The 13762-nt window shown below is 47.6% G+C and overlaps 1 protein-coding gene across 1 annotated transcript in view; it reads left to right on the top strand.

Moving 5' to 3' along the window:
• LOC119446017 (polymerase delta-interacting protein 2) overlaps positions 1–13762 on the top strand; it is a 31860-nt gene that overhangs the window by 8236 nt on the left and 9862 nt on the right. The window contains exons 5-7 of the mRNA XM_037710325.2: positions 170–239; positions 5499–5606; positions 6987–7150. Of these exons, the coding sequence (XP_037566253.1) occupies positions 170–239; positions 5499–5606; positions 6987–7150 (342 nt within the window). The remainder of the gene's footprint in view (positions 1–169; positions 240–5498; positions 5607–6986; positions 7151–13762) is intronic.

The following is a 13762-nucleotide window of genomic DNA, read 5'->3' as shown; positions in this document are numbered from 1 at the left end:
GAGGTATGAAGTAGAAATTGCCATTAGGGGCTCCGTTTTGGTTAATCTTTTTGCAATCGCTTGGTCACCTACTTTGCTGCATCATCTGTCGAGCTTGTTGTAGAGAAGATGCTATCTTCTGTTGCATGGTTTGCTACATGGAAATGTTTTTTTTCTGTGTTTCTCATAGCGTACACAGACAGAGGCAGTGACATTTCTAGGAAATCAGGACAACAGTCGGTCCCTCTATGCCATCCCAGGTGAACCAGTACATAACTTTCCTTGCTCTTGGGTTATGAAAATTTCTTTGGCGTCTTGTCTTTTTGATTTTTTCAAACTTGCTTCTTTTCAATAATGAGCATTATATTGTATCACTGCTACTATACTTGGCGTTGTCTTGTTTAACTTGCATGGGTTATGCATGCTAAGTACTGTAATGAGTGCCATATTACAGTAGAACCCCTCTGATACGTTTTTTACGAGACCTTAAAAAAAAAAAAGCAAGAGCCAAGAAATAGGAAAAATTGAGAAATGAGCGTAGTGTTGAACTGCACACAGTATTATTTTAATTCTTATGTGTGAAAAAAAAGTTGTAGTTTCGCCCCAAAGCCGAAGCATCGATTGTGATAGCAAATTAGTAGACAGCTATACAATGTAAGGATAGTAGTTTTATCGTCCGTATAAACTTGGAAACATTCATTTATTAACTATATTAACAAGCATGGTGTCAGCGCCCACAGGCAAACATGAACACATCACACTCGATGAGCGCGGACACGCGCCGTCACATGCTGGCGTAGGAAGCGCCGCTGCAGCGATGACCTTCGCTGTTGGTGACCTTCGCTGTCGGTGACCTTCGTGCTGTTTTCTATCACTTTGACGAAAACTACGCACCGTGAACACACAGCACGCACAAAACTACGAGCCGCCGACACACCTACACTGCCTAGACTCTGCCCCCAACACAGATCGCTTTCAAGATACGGTCCGCGCGCCGCCGCGCAGTACGCAGTTGATGCTAGAGTACAACGCCGCTCATATCCCTCCCTCCCCCTCGCTCCCTCGCCGGTGCCTCGAGCGCAACGGAAGAAGGCGCACTCCCTCCCTGCTTTTCTTTATTGCGCGCGCGAGATTTAGACGTGGTCGTTGGCTCCCCTCGCACGCTTTCATTTTCACATACGGCGCGCGGCCACGGCGTTATCGTCCTTGGACTTTATACGGAACATCTATGTGCTAAAACTAATTTTAGGGCCACAACGCATCATAGACACCATCTTTAGATAGCAAATGCGGATCTCAAAGGCCATACTTTTTCTGCCGGAAAACGAAAATACATCATAGGTGTCGCCCCAGGCACTTTGGGCGGCCAATGCCATCGTCAAGCCACCAAGCCAAGCGACATGAAAAGTCAAAGTGGCTGTTCGGGCCGATGCGGGGTGGCAGTTCGCAACGTATCATGCGGAAACGGTCCCACAGTTGCGACGCAACAGCGGGTTTACCAATGCATTGGGTTCTATGGGAGCTGTGCTGGGACCAGCCGAAAACGACGTAACAGCCGGGAACGTAACAGTGGGTTCTACTGTAGCGACGTTGTCAGAGTGTAATGTGGATGTTTTTTATGAAGTAACGTCAGTGCAATTCAGTGCTCCTTCACTTCATGACAGCAAGATTGCTGCTGTGATCAGAGGCCTATCACAATGTGATATGCATTGCCTGCTTCTTGTGCATTTCTTGTGATCCACACACTAGGTTTCAAGGAAACTGCTTCGCTAATTACAAACATACACTTATACTTTTATAGATTGGCAAAGATTAATTGTATACAGTGCAGTCCACATATAACGATATGTCGGTTATATCGATGAGTCGAGCTAAGAGTATCAACTTATGCATTAGGGCTATGAGAAAAAGAAAACCATGCATAACTATGTTATTGACGCGTATACATGTTTAACATTTGTTAGCCGCTGGAAAGAGGCCACCGGTGAAAGATAAACGTATACGTGTCATTATTCACTGCATATCGATTATAATGATTGAAATTTTACTTCTGGGCGGTGTTTCTCATGCAGAATAATCGTGAAAATTGCGTTCCTACGTTGCCCTTAACCGAGACGGGGGGGGGGGGGGGGGTTTGCCCACGTGAGTTCGTATCTGCTGTCATTACCGCGCAGCACATTCTGCTCGCGCGCCGATTGCGAAAGCCACGGAGAGCATCGCAAGTTGGTGCAGCATGCACAAGATGGCGCCAGCTGCTTCGCCCCCGCGTCACCAGCGGTCGCGCGAGGAGAGGGCGGAAGAAAGGCGATAAGTGAAGGCAACGCCTCTGGCGAGGGGCGCCTGCGCTCTCTGCCGCACGCTCTCTCAACGGAAGCAGATGCAGGTGCGCCCCTTGAGACGAAACTGATTTTGCAAGAGGGGGGAGAAAGCGATAAGCAAGCGGCGCCTGCCCGGCCTACGCTTCCTTTACAATCTCCCTCTCTCAGTGAGCACGGAAATGCACCGCGGAAGGAGCGGGAGGTGCGCCGACAAAGTGCAAAGCTGCGTCTCTCGAGACGAAGCTGAAAATTTTGCAAGACTCGAAGTGCGAGCTCGCGCAGCGGTTGATATTTATGAAAACCGGGAGCGCCACGATCATGAAGGCTAGAAGCAGTGTCCATGCCGATCAACGGAAAAGGCGGGCTTCGTGTGCCACGACGAAACCCCCATGGGCGAAACCAATGCACTGGTGTCCGAACTCAGGGAGCACGTCGCTACTGACGATGAAATAGGCGGTGCTTCGATGGAGGAGCTTCCGAGTGCAAATAGTGCTGCCTCGTTCTGCGAAGAGAACTCCGACGGGGCGATCGTTGTCGCGGCAGATGGCAGCACTGTGCGACGGAGGCGACGACAGCAGCAAAAGTGATGATGATGATGATGACACCGACCCCGAAGTTCAACCTAGTGCAACGTCGTCAATCGAGTCGCTCATTGAATTCAAGCATGCTAAATTATAGCCGCCAGTGTTCGCGCAGCAGATGGACGCGATGCACACGGCGGTTGTGAATCTGAAACTTCAGCGAAAGCAAGTGCAGATTTCTATTTCAGCGTGCCTAATGATTGAGACACTATTTAGAGGTATAAATAAAAATTTTATTGTTCACGGCCTACTTTCTAAACGTCGATGTTTTTATCGCAAGTGGCAGTTTCAGTTTCAGGCCTGCAAAGGTATATTCGGCCTTTTTTTTTTTGGGCAGTCCAGATATAGCGATGATCGGTTATAACGATCGGATATAACGGTCGGATTTCTCGTTTTTCTCCATATCGTTATAAGTGGACTGCACTGTATATAATTTTTCAACATGATATAGAAAGATACGAAGTCTATAGACTCTCTATATGCTCGCATAGGGTTCCGTGCAGCACTGTATGACAGAAGAGGTGTTATTGCACACGCTATCAATGCTAATGTGTCATGGAAGGGAAGGCACAAAAAAGGATGCATTGTATAAAGAAAAGTCAGTATGACCCTCAAGTGTGGACTCACTTGTTCTTTCTGAGTCTTACTGTCTGCCTTAATAAAGAAATTCTGAATGTCATAAACTGTTTTGTATTTCTGCCTGCCCGAACTTAGAGAGCTGATAGGCATTGTATGTCAATTAAAGCAACTGAGCTTAAATAAAACGTTACCTTAGCTTTTAGTGTCTATGGCAAAGATTATTTTTGGTATCTTTTGAAATAATAAATGTAGTTGAAAAGCAGAGTGAAATGACTCCACTTAGATGATGTTTGTGACAGGCCTCTGACAGTTATGCATTTTGGTGAAGGGAAGCAGGTAAGTGCTAAACTATGCAACACAGCCCGTAAGATGGCACACCTATTTAACCCGCTGTACTGCTGGGGACAAAAGGCTGCCTGAGAAGTGCTAGCGTCACAGTGGTCATACCTCCTGGCGTCTTTGTGGCATGGTAATTAAGCTTTACACTGAAACATCGTTGTAACGGTAGTTGAAGGGAGAACTGAAATTACTTCGTTATATCCATTACTTCTTTATATCGACTATTGCCATTTACTGCAATATATGACCAATGGGGTGCACAATTGTAAACATGGAAATAAGATGATGGTATTACAGCCCATGGAACCACTACACAGCCACGCATGCGATGAAATTTGAATAAAACAACAAAAGAATCTTCGGCGTGTGCAAGACTCGACTTAGCACCTTAGACAGCCTTTAGCTGCCTTCTGTTCCATTGTGATGGTCTTTCGTGTCCGCTTTCCACTTGGCTTGTTCTGGTCCAGCAGCACGTGGCACACAACACAGCACTCAGCTGTGTGACTGAGGAGGCAAGCACACTTCGCCGTGCTGGCTTGGCTTAGCTGGCTCGTGCCCTCCGAGATTGCACTGATGCCAATGCCATCTCGGAGGCCACGCCCGGCTGCCAGCCCGCACAGCGCATCGCAGGCAGAGGAAGAAATGAATGCATGGCCTGGGTGTGAGTGACCCCCAAAATTGTGCTGAGGAAGTCTCTGAGGCCGGGCTCAGCTGCGGCTGCCTGCGCGGCGTGGCGTAGAGAAAGAGAAGTGAATGCACTAATCTCTCAGACCGCCGCGCAGCGAGGCACGTGCAAGGGGGAGAGGTCGGTGGAGTAGTGCGATAGTGAGCTTGTGCACAGCTATGCACGGCGGTGAGAAATACCAGGGTTGCTTGCCGGCGTATTCGACGCAGGAGTTTTGAACTGCCGCTACAAACAGGTGCCGAACCCAGCAGAAAGTGATGTGCGGCGCGCAACGGTCCGATATTTTTTTGGTTTCTGAGACGAATCTAGTTTTAAATACATGGATCTCTATGGGGATTTCAAGGGGAATTTTAATTACTGCATCATAAGCATTATTTTGTTATATCCCATTTTATTATAGCGAGGTTCAAGTGTACATCATTATCATCATATGTTTTCTCTTAAGGCCCCTAGTTGGGCATTGCATAAGCATCAGTAATAAACAACGGTCATTTATGAAATGAATATCAGGACAAAAAGAATTAACATTAATATAATAACAACAAAGTTGCAGATGTAGTGTAAGCAACACAATTAGGTTAATCATGCAGCTTTACGCAACAAGAAACATGGTCAGTAAAAGGGACATCAACTGGTAGTTTGTGGTTGACTGCATAGATGCTTTGACAATGCTTCTGAGAAACTTGAAGGGTTACGGTCATTCAGTATTGAATTAGGCAATTTACTCCGCTCGTCACTGGCAACTGGATACAACTAATCTAAGTGTGTTAATGTCACAAAGACAGATGAAAGTCTTTAGTTCTGGTTAGTGCTGGCTTGGCTCAGTCTTGAAACCAAGCTGCCAGGTGATGCAGCTATGCAGTTTTTGGCCAATTCTCGCAATATTCGCCAACTCCCAACCCAATGTCTTGTACCAGAAACGTAGGCTGGACTGCTTGCTCTTGCCATAAGCTGTGCCTGCAGCTGCTTGGGATCTCTGTTTGTTTCTTCATTTTCTCATAATTAAAATTTATGCAGGGCTAGATTACGTCGCCCACGAAGACATTCTGCCTTACACTTCCACTGAAAAGCAGCCCTTGCATCATGAACTCTTCGACAAATTCCTTGTCTGCGAGCCTGACAAAGGTGAGGAGCTCTTCCTATTTTGGGATGATGAAGCACCTTGTGACATACCTGTGACGGTTGGTGTTGGGTGGGACAGATTACATTGATCAGTGCATAGTGTAGGGATTGATACTGTGCACAGCTCAGCTATTGCAGTGGCAAACCAGTAACTGCCGTACCTGTTACGCACTGTTGTACACGCTCGACACCGTTAGGTGATGTAAGCAGCCTCTTCACTGTGGTGGAACATTGTTGAAACAGGGTGGGATGTGCAGAATGCTTAATGACCTTTTACTATGCAAAGAAGTAACATCCTGGGAAACCAAGTTGGAGTGTCCGTAATGTCGCACTTCAGTGCCAGGCACAAAGTGCACACTTCAAATCAATCTCGTGGGGGCAGGCTTGGAGAGGCGTCCATATAAGGTTTTGGCACAGTGATCCCTTGTGAATAGGCTGTCCTCCTTGAGTGAACACTAAGGAGGGTTCACACCTCTGTGCCTTAGTGTACTCAATGCAATTCTTAGCGAAGGATGCTTTAGTTTAAAAAAAGCCCTGTAACACTTTTTGAATGCTGTTAATAAACTTGGCTGGTTACTAAGACATGCCGTTGTGAGCAGCCGAGCAAAAGCTTTTTTACAAGCTTGTACAAGATAAACTTGGAAGGCTTGTAAGCACGTCTTGTGTGTATAGTGACGCCCTGATAAACACAGTGACTATATTGGGCAAACTTCTTAACATGTCATGGCTAGCTGTGCCTCTGGTGGAAGCAAAAACAGAAGACTCTTATCACTGACAAGGCAATGGTGCCATCTGGTAGTGGAGAACAATACTACCACTGTGCGAAAGACTCAGATGTCCATGATGGGGTGCCACAGCAGATTTATTTCAGAAGCCATCATGATGTCAGAGCTCAGCACGATGTGGGCAGAGCGTAGTGAACATCATTCCACATTGGTACAATGATTCAGCTATATCAATGTGCAACAGAAAATAGCAGGGGCAGCATTTGATTGCTGATAAATCTGCTTATGTACTAGGTGCATTTAAAAGCTTTTTGTTAGAAAAGGTTCATAGAGGAAGTGCCGTTACCAGACACATTCCACACCTTTCATAACAGGTGTTGCAGGATCGATGTAAAGCAGTAAAGACACGCAGAATTACTACAAATTGTTCTGTTGAGATGCCACAACCCCTGGAGTGTTATCTTGGGTAAGCATGTCAGGCTTGCTGCTTTTGTTCAAATTGCATTCTGCTGTTGTACTTTTGTTACCACTTGTTCTTGACTTATAGTTTCATGATGTCATTAAGAACAGACAGACTAGATATTTCTTATTTCTCCACTGCTGCTCAGTTCCGTAGGCCCTCACACTTGACAGTACCCATTCTATTCCTGCTGTGCAGACCCTCCCTTCTCAGCCAAGGACACACTGCGTGCTTGGCAGGAGAAGAACCACCCGTGGCTAGAGCTGTCAGACGTGCACCGGGAGACCACGGAAGGAGTCCGCGTCACTGTCATTCCCTTCTACATGGGTTGCCGCGTCGCACAGAGCAGTACCGTCTACTGGGTGCGTCGACGTGCACATTTTTAACCTCATAGATATATGTGTACTTGTATACAGTCACACCTCGTTAATATGTAGTTGGCCGGGAACAATGCTTAGGTACGACTAAATGATGTACGAATTAGCCGCGAATGCCAGTTTAACGGCTACTTACCGGCCGGAAAAGAACTACGTCACCATGCTCTCAAACACACGCACTCAGACAGGCTTTATTTGCGGGTAGGCAGCAAAAAATCGGTAATCTTCACTTGCCGCTGTGGCCGCCTGCCACGACGACGGCATCTTCGAACTCGATAAGGCTGCAAGCCAGTTTGTCCACGAGGCCCCGCTTACTAACTAAATTAACAAGCACGGTGTAACGCGTGCACTGGTAAACATGAACACATCTCGCTCGATGACCGCAGAAATTCACTCTCAAAATGCTGGAGTGAGGTGGCGCGGCAGCAGCAGTGAGCGTGCCGTCTCTCGCTTCAATGCGAACTAGACGTTAAAAGCACAGTGCATACGAAGCTACCAGCGCTAGTTGCACTTTGTCTGCAGATCGCTTTGAAGATGAGGCCCGTTCGGGCGCGCACTTTTTCCACGCAGCAGATCACTTTCAAGATACGATGGCCGCCGCCGAAGTAAACGCCTCCCTTTCTCGCCGTGCACGACAGAAGCAGCGCGCTTCCGCCCCCCTTTCTCCCTCGCGCGCACGAGATAGGCGGCTGACCTTGCAAGCTTTCGCTCGCACATACAGCCGCGGCGACGATGTTGCCGTGTTTGGACTTTATACGGAACCTGAAAGCGACGTCCACGGTGATGGCAGAAATGCGCTTCACAATAAAATGTGCTTCTGCGCGGTTACTACTTGGATTCGACGGCGACAGTGAAATCGCACTCCCCTACCGGCGGCTTCTTCGCGTTCAGGGAGCTAATCTTGAAGGCCATGCTTTTGTGCGCGGCAATCAGCAACAGCTGCATGAGCAGGAAATACGTCATGGTGGCCACCTTTTATGTTCACTATCGCTAGCGGCTGTTGTCTGGGCGTCGCAACTCGAGCATCGAACGTCTGCGCACATGTGATTTTGCCGATTTTGTGTCTGTGCGTGTAGATAAGAAACAAAAATAGTATGTACTAACCGTTTGGTGGGCAATGAGCGTCTACGGCTTAAGCGGTCAGCCAATACATGGGGTTCAATGGGGGCTGGGTGGTGGAATCTTTGCGGCTACGTTTAAACCGTAATTACACCTTAAGCGGGTACGTATTAACGAGGGTTGACTATACCTTTGAGAAGTTGAGTGGAAACAGTTGTAAACTGCTGCACAATCATCTTTGGAGCATGGGTGTGTCCTGCAGTATTTGAATTATACCATGGATAGCTATGGTGCCGTTGATCCTCTAGAACAGGGGTTCTCAAGCATGTTCGTTCCAGGGAACCCTGCTAAGCTCCATGAAGCGCCAAGGAACCCCCCCCCCCCCCCCATTTAACCGAATTAAAATGTCCTAATTACCCGAATGTCGAATTACCCAAGGTATCAAGAAAACAATAAATGAATGCTTACTACGTCAACAGGCTTTTATTTACTGAATGAATTAGCAAATCTTGTTTCTATTTTGCACAAGAGCAGTGCGGCACCCGCCGCGGTGGCTCAGTTAGCAAAGGCGTTTCGTGGCTGAGCACGAGGTCACGGGATCGAATCCCGGCCGCGGCGGCCGCATTTCGATGGAGGCGAAATGCAAAAACTTTTGCCCGTGTACGTGCTTGCGTTGTAGTGCATGTTAAAGAACCGCAGGTGGTCAAAATTAATCCGGAGCCCTCCACTACGGCGTACCTCACAGTCAGAACTGGTTTTGGCACGTAATACCCTAGAAAGAATAAGAGCAGTGCGGAAGCTGAAGTTCTCGTCATCTCATAACTTATTTGAGCTAGCAATGACTTATTTGAGCTAGCAGCGGCGAAGGCCTCGCGACATCCATCGCAGTGCGGCCGCAGCGCGCGTCTTCATCTGAGACACGCTTTTCACTACCGCGCGCACATCCCGATTATTTTTTCGCCAGTGAGCTGGTCGCCAACAAATTGCCCGCCCATCGCGATGTAGCCGGTGCTCTTCATCTTCGACAGCTTTGCACTGAGTCAAAGCGAAACTACTGCTTACCGCAACCGCTGCGGAGAAAACCGCGGCCGTTATCGACGAGATCATGGTCGGCGACCTTGCGGTTCAGAAGGCAGGCGGCCGACGCCATAGCCGACGCACTCACCAAGTCAAAACGAAACTACCGTTTGCTGCAACAAGTGCGCACGAAACCGCGGTCGCTATCGACGCGATCATGGATGGCGACTACGCAGCTGCGAAAGGCACGCAGCCGACGCGCGCACCGTCAAAACGAAACTACTATTTCCCGCAACCGCTGCTGCGGACGAAACTGTGCTGGTTATCGACGCGATCATAGATCGCGATTACGCACTTATGAAGGCACGCGGCTAGCCGCCAACGCGGTGTTACGCGCGGCGATTAACGCAAGAATAAAGGCTTTGAGGTCACAATTAGGCACGAAGAGTTCCGGCGTTGCTGTCAGTCACGTATAGCGTACGATTGCCGCTGAGGACCATACCAATGAGGACTGCATCGCTTCGTTTTTGGACGCTAGCGCCGTTTTAGCTCTTTTGCGGCGCGCACTTGTGGTGCTCCGCGCATCAGTTTTTTTTATTCCTCCGAAGTATAACATCAGTGCGCACGCTATCGGCACCTACCCTATCTACAAACGGGAGAAATGCGCACGGTGGTAAGTCAGAGCCTCCGAGATTCAAGTGCGAAAGCTTAGGCGCGCTGCCCATGGCTGCCCGTTTTCGAAGATTGGGTGGCTACAAGCTGCTTGCGGATTTATTGCGCAGTTCGCGCGTTGCCGTTACGCACTGTGATGTGCTTTTTGACACTCGGGCATAGGTAATTGAGGTTCTGTGCATCAAGCGCACCTCGTGTTCGCCGTTTTCGCCACTTGGCGAGCGCGGGACCACGGAAAATTTATCAGTGGCTCGCGGAACCCCGAGCAGGGGCCTGCGGAACCCCCGGGTTCCGCGGAACCCACTTTGAGAACCCATGCTCTAGAACATGGAGTAGGATGGACAGGATCCCCTACTTGGCTTATGACTGTCGGTTCTCAAAGCTGTTCATAATATAGTGCTCATTCTAGATGACAGCACTTCAATTTGTCCAGCATGGTTCAAACTGCACATATGTGCAACCTGTCTGGGTTCCCGCATACACACCCCATCAAGTGCATCCTTCCCTTGTCGTCTGCTAGCAGCAGCAGCTGGGTGCTTGCACCACAGTTGTTTCATTCACCTGGGCGTATTCACGTTTAGCCACTCAGTATGTGAACGACTTCATAACAAGTATGTTTTAAGTGAGGCATATTTAGTCTAACCTTCTAAAAATGTTTTACTTACCAATGCTTTGTTGTTGCAAAGTTTCAAGACGCTCACATATTTTGGTCCACATTGTTTTTTTGCACACTTGTCATGTCCGTTTGCCTTGTTCACCCTATAAAAAATTAAAAACAACTGTCATATGTAAAGTTTGTCATTGAAAAAGAGCTGCAGTAATGACATGGACTAGTTGTACCACCTGTCGGTAACTAAAACTGAACAAACCAGGCATACAACATATACAATGACACAAAACAACAAATGAAATCTTGTTGCATACTTTCATCAAAACCACAACGGCAGTAAATGCAATATCCTCTTTTAACGAATAAAAGTGTAGGGTGTTTCTGGTGTATCGTTGTGCAATGTGTGGTGATATGCATCCACACTTTTGGATGAGCAGAAACTTACAATACTTGCTGCAGTGGTTCATTAGCCACACTGGCACCCATGCATGAAGCAGTGATTATTTCTTGTGGACGCCACAAGCGAAAAGGAACACTAGTTGTGTAGGTGTCCAGCTATGTTACTGTTCGCATTTTTAAAGATACAGCTGGGGCGCGATCGGAGATCGCTGTTCGAAACGCGCATTCAGTTTGCGTCCAGTTTGGCTTCACACGATTGGCCTAAGCCCCGCTACACTGTCAGACGCCGGGCGCGTCTGACAGCATCGAGCGGCCTAGGCCAATCACGTTAGGCCAAACTGGATGCAAACTGAATGCGTGTTTCGAGCAACGATCTCCGATTGCGCCCCTGAAATTCGTAGCACACTTAGCTTTCAAGGCCAAGATTGTGTGTGGCTTATGTTTGAGCACATGATTACTGGCTGGATCAGACACGGATTTCCTGCAGCACTAGGTTTTTTTTTTTTTTTTTTTTTTACAGTCAAACCTTGGTATATCAAATTATTGTATACGTATGCAACAGTTGTGACATCCCCACCTGTTCACCGCCACATTTTATTTATTGAACACTGCCTTGTGCCTCTGTGAGTGCTCTTCTTCTAACGAGACTGCGATCAGTTTTTGCGTCATCAGAAATGTTAATGTTGACGAAACGGCGCGTTTTTGGCAGATGCTGTCAAGGCATTGAATATGAAAGGCAGTAAGTACATGCCACGGAGGAAAAATTAGCAAGGTATTCAATACACTTAGTATCCAAAAAGAAGGTGAAGGCTGCATTAGCACCGCATTTGTTGGTATCACAAACAAAGAAATGGATTAGTATACAGTAGAACCTCGCTGACACGTTTGTCACGGGACCGAAAAAAAAAAAAAAAAAAAAACCCTAAGAGCCGAGATACGCAAAAGCCGAGAAACAGGAAAAATTGAGAAATGAGCGTAGTGTTGAACTGCACACAATATTATTTTAATTCTTATGTGTGAAAAAAAGTCGTAGTTTCACCCGAAAGCCAAAGCATCGATTGCAATAGCAAATTAGTAGAAAGCTATACAAAGTAAGGATAGTATTTTTATTGTCCGTACAAACTTGTAAACATTCGCTTATTAAGTGTATTAACAAGCATAGTGTGAGCGCCCGCCGGCAAACATGGACACATCACACTCGATGAGCGCGGACACGCGCTGTCAAACGCTGGCGTGAGGAAGTGCCGCTGCAGCGGCGAGCGAAGTGACCTTTGTGCTGTTGTCTATCGCTTCAACGCAAACTGAGCGCCGAGAACACACAGCACGCACAAAGCTACGAGCTGCCGACGCACCTACACTGCTAGACTCTGCCCCCAACGGAGATCGCTTTCAAGATACGGCGTGCGCGACCGTGCGCCGCCGCGCATAAAGTCCCTAGATATTTTCTTGCTTTCTTAAAGAGCAGAAAATCTAGGGACTTTAGCCGCGCAGTACCGGCAGTATGCAGTTGATGCGAGAGTACAACACTAACAATGCCGCTCACTATCTCTCTCTCCCCCCCCCTCGCTCTCTTGCCGGTGCCTCGAGCGCAATGGAAGGCGCGCTTTCACCCCACTTTTCTTGCGCGTGCGAAATTTTGCCGCGGTCATCGGCTCCCCTCGCACGCTTTCACTCGTACATACAGCATACGGTGCCCGACGATGGCGTTATCGCCCTTCGACTTTATAAGGAACATCTATGCGCCAAAACTAATTTTAGGGACACAATGCATCATAGACACCATCTTTAGACAGCAAATACGGATCTCAAAGGCCATGTTTTTGCTGGCGGAAAACGAAAATACGTCGTAGGTGTCGCCCCTGGCACTTTGGGCGGCCAATCCCATTGTCAAGCCACCAAGCCAAGCGACATCAAAAGTCAAAATGGCCGTTCGGGCCGACACGGGGTGGCAGTTCAGAATACATGATGTGGGAATGGTCCCACAGTTGCGACACAACAGCGAGGTTACTAATGCATTGGGTTCTATGGGAGCTATGCCGGGACTGGCCGAAAACAACATAACAGCCTGGAAAACACAGCACCCGGGAACGTAACAGCGGGGTGCTACTATATCAAGAAATGAGTGGCATTCACGCATTGTAATAATGCCGTTTGTTATAGTGTAGCCCTGCGTCAAGTAAATTTCGGTTGTAATAGTTGTTTCGTGATGTCTGTGCCTACTCTTTGCTTCCCATTAAATTTTGTGCTGGTAACACGAATCAGGAAAGCACAGTGTGCATGACATAAATGAGAGCTCTATACCCAAAAGAGAATACATTACAAGCTGCTTGAGCTAGCCCTCCTACCATTTTTAATCCATGTCGAACAGTAGATATTCCTTGCGCCAAAAACACGATCACACATATGGAAGGACATGAAAGCAGGATGAGCGCCCCTCCTGTCTTCATGTCTTTCATTTTGCGTGGTCATGTTTTTTTGCGGCAAACTATTTACTGTTCGACTTGCACCAACTAGCCCAACAGCGAGTACTTTTCTTAATCCATGCTGAACCCTTACACACAATGGTGACTCTGTAGCTATTGTGTTCTTCTGGTGAGTGCAAGTATGGGGGTTTAATTCCTAGCTGTGGTGGTCACATCTTGACCTGGGTGAGTTGCAAAAACGGTTGGCATACTGAGATTTTGGCACACATTGAAAGGCTGTGGGTGTTCAAAATGAATTTAGAGCCCTGTTCTGTGGCATCTCTTGTAGCCCTAGCTCTGTTTTGGAACCTGAAACCTCGATAGATTAAGCTGTGCGAGTTGATGGATTTACTTTTGGGAACAAGAACGATGACGGAG

This window comes from Dermacentor silvarum, chromosome 3 (genome assembly GCF_013339745.2).
Source record: "Dermacentor silvarum isolate Dsil-2018 chromosome 3, BIME_Dsil_1.4, whole genome shotgun sequence".
NCBI classification, from domain to species: Eukaryota; Metazoa; Arthropoda; class Arachnida; order Ixodida; family Ixodidae; genus Dermacentor; species Dermacentor silvarum.
The sequence above is the reverse complement of the archived record's forward strand: the minus strand, read 5'-3'. Positions and strand labels throughout refer to the sequence as shown.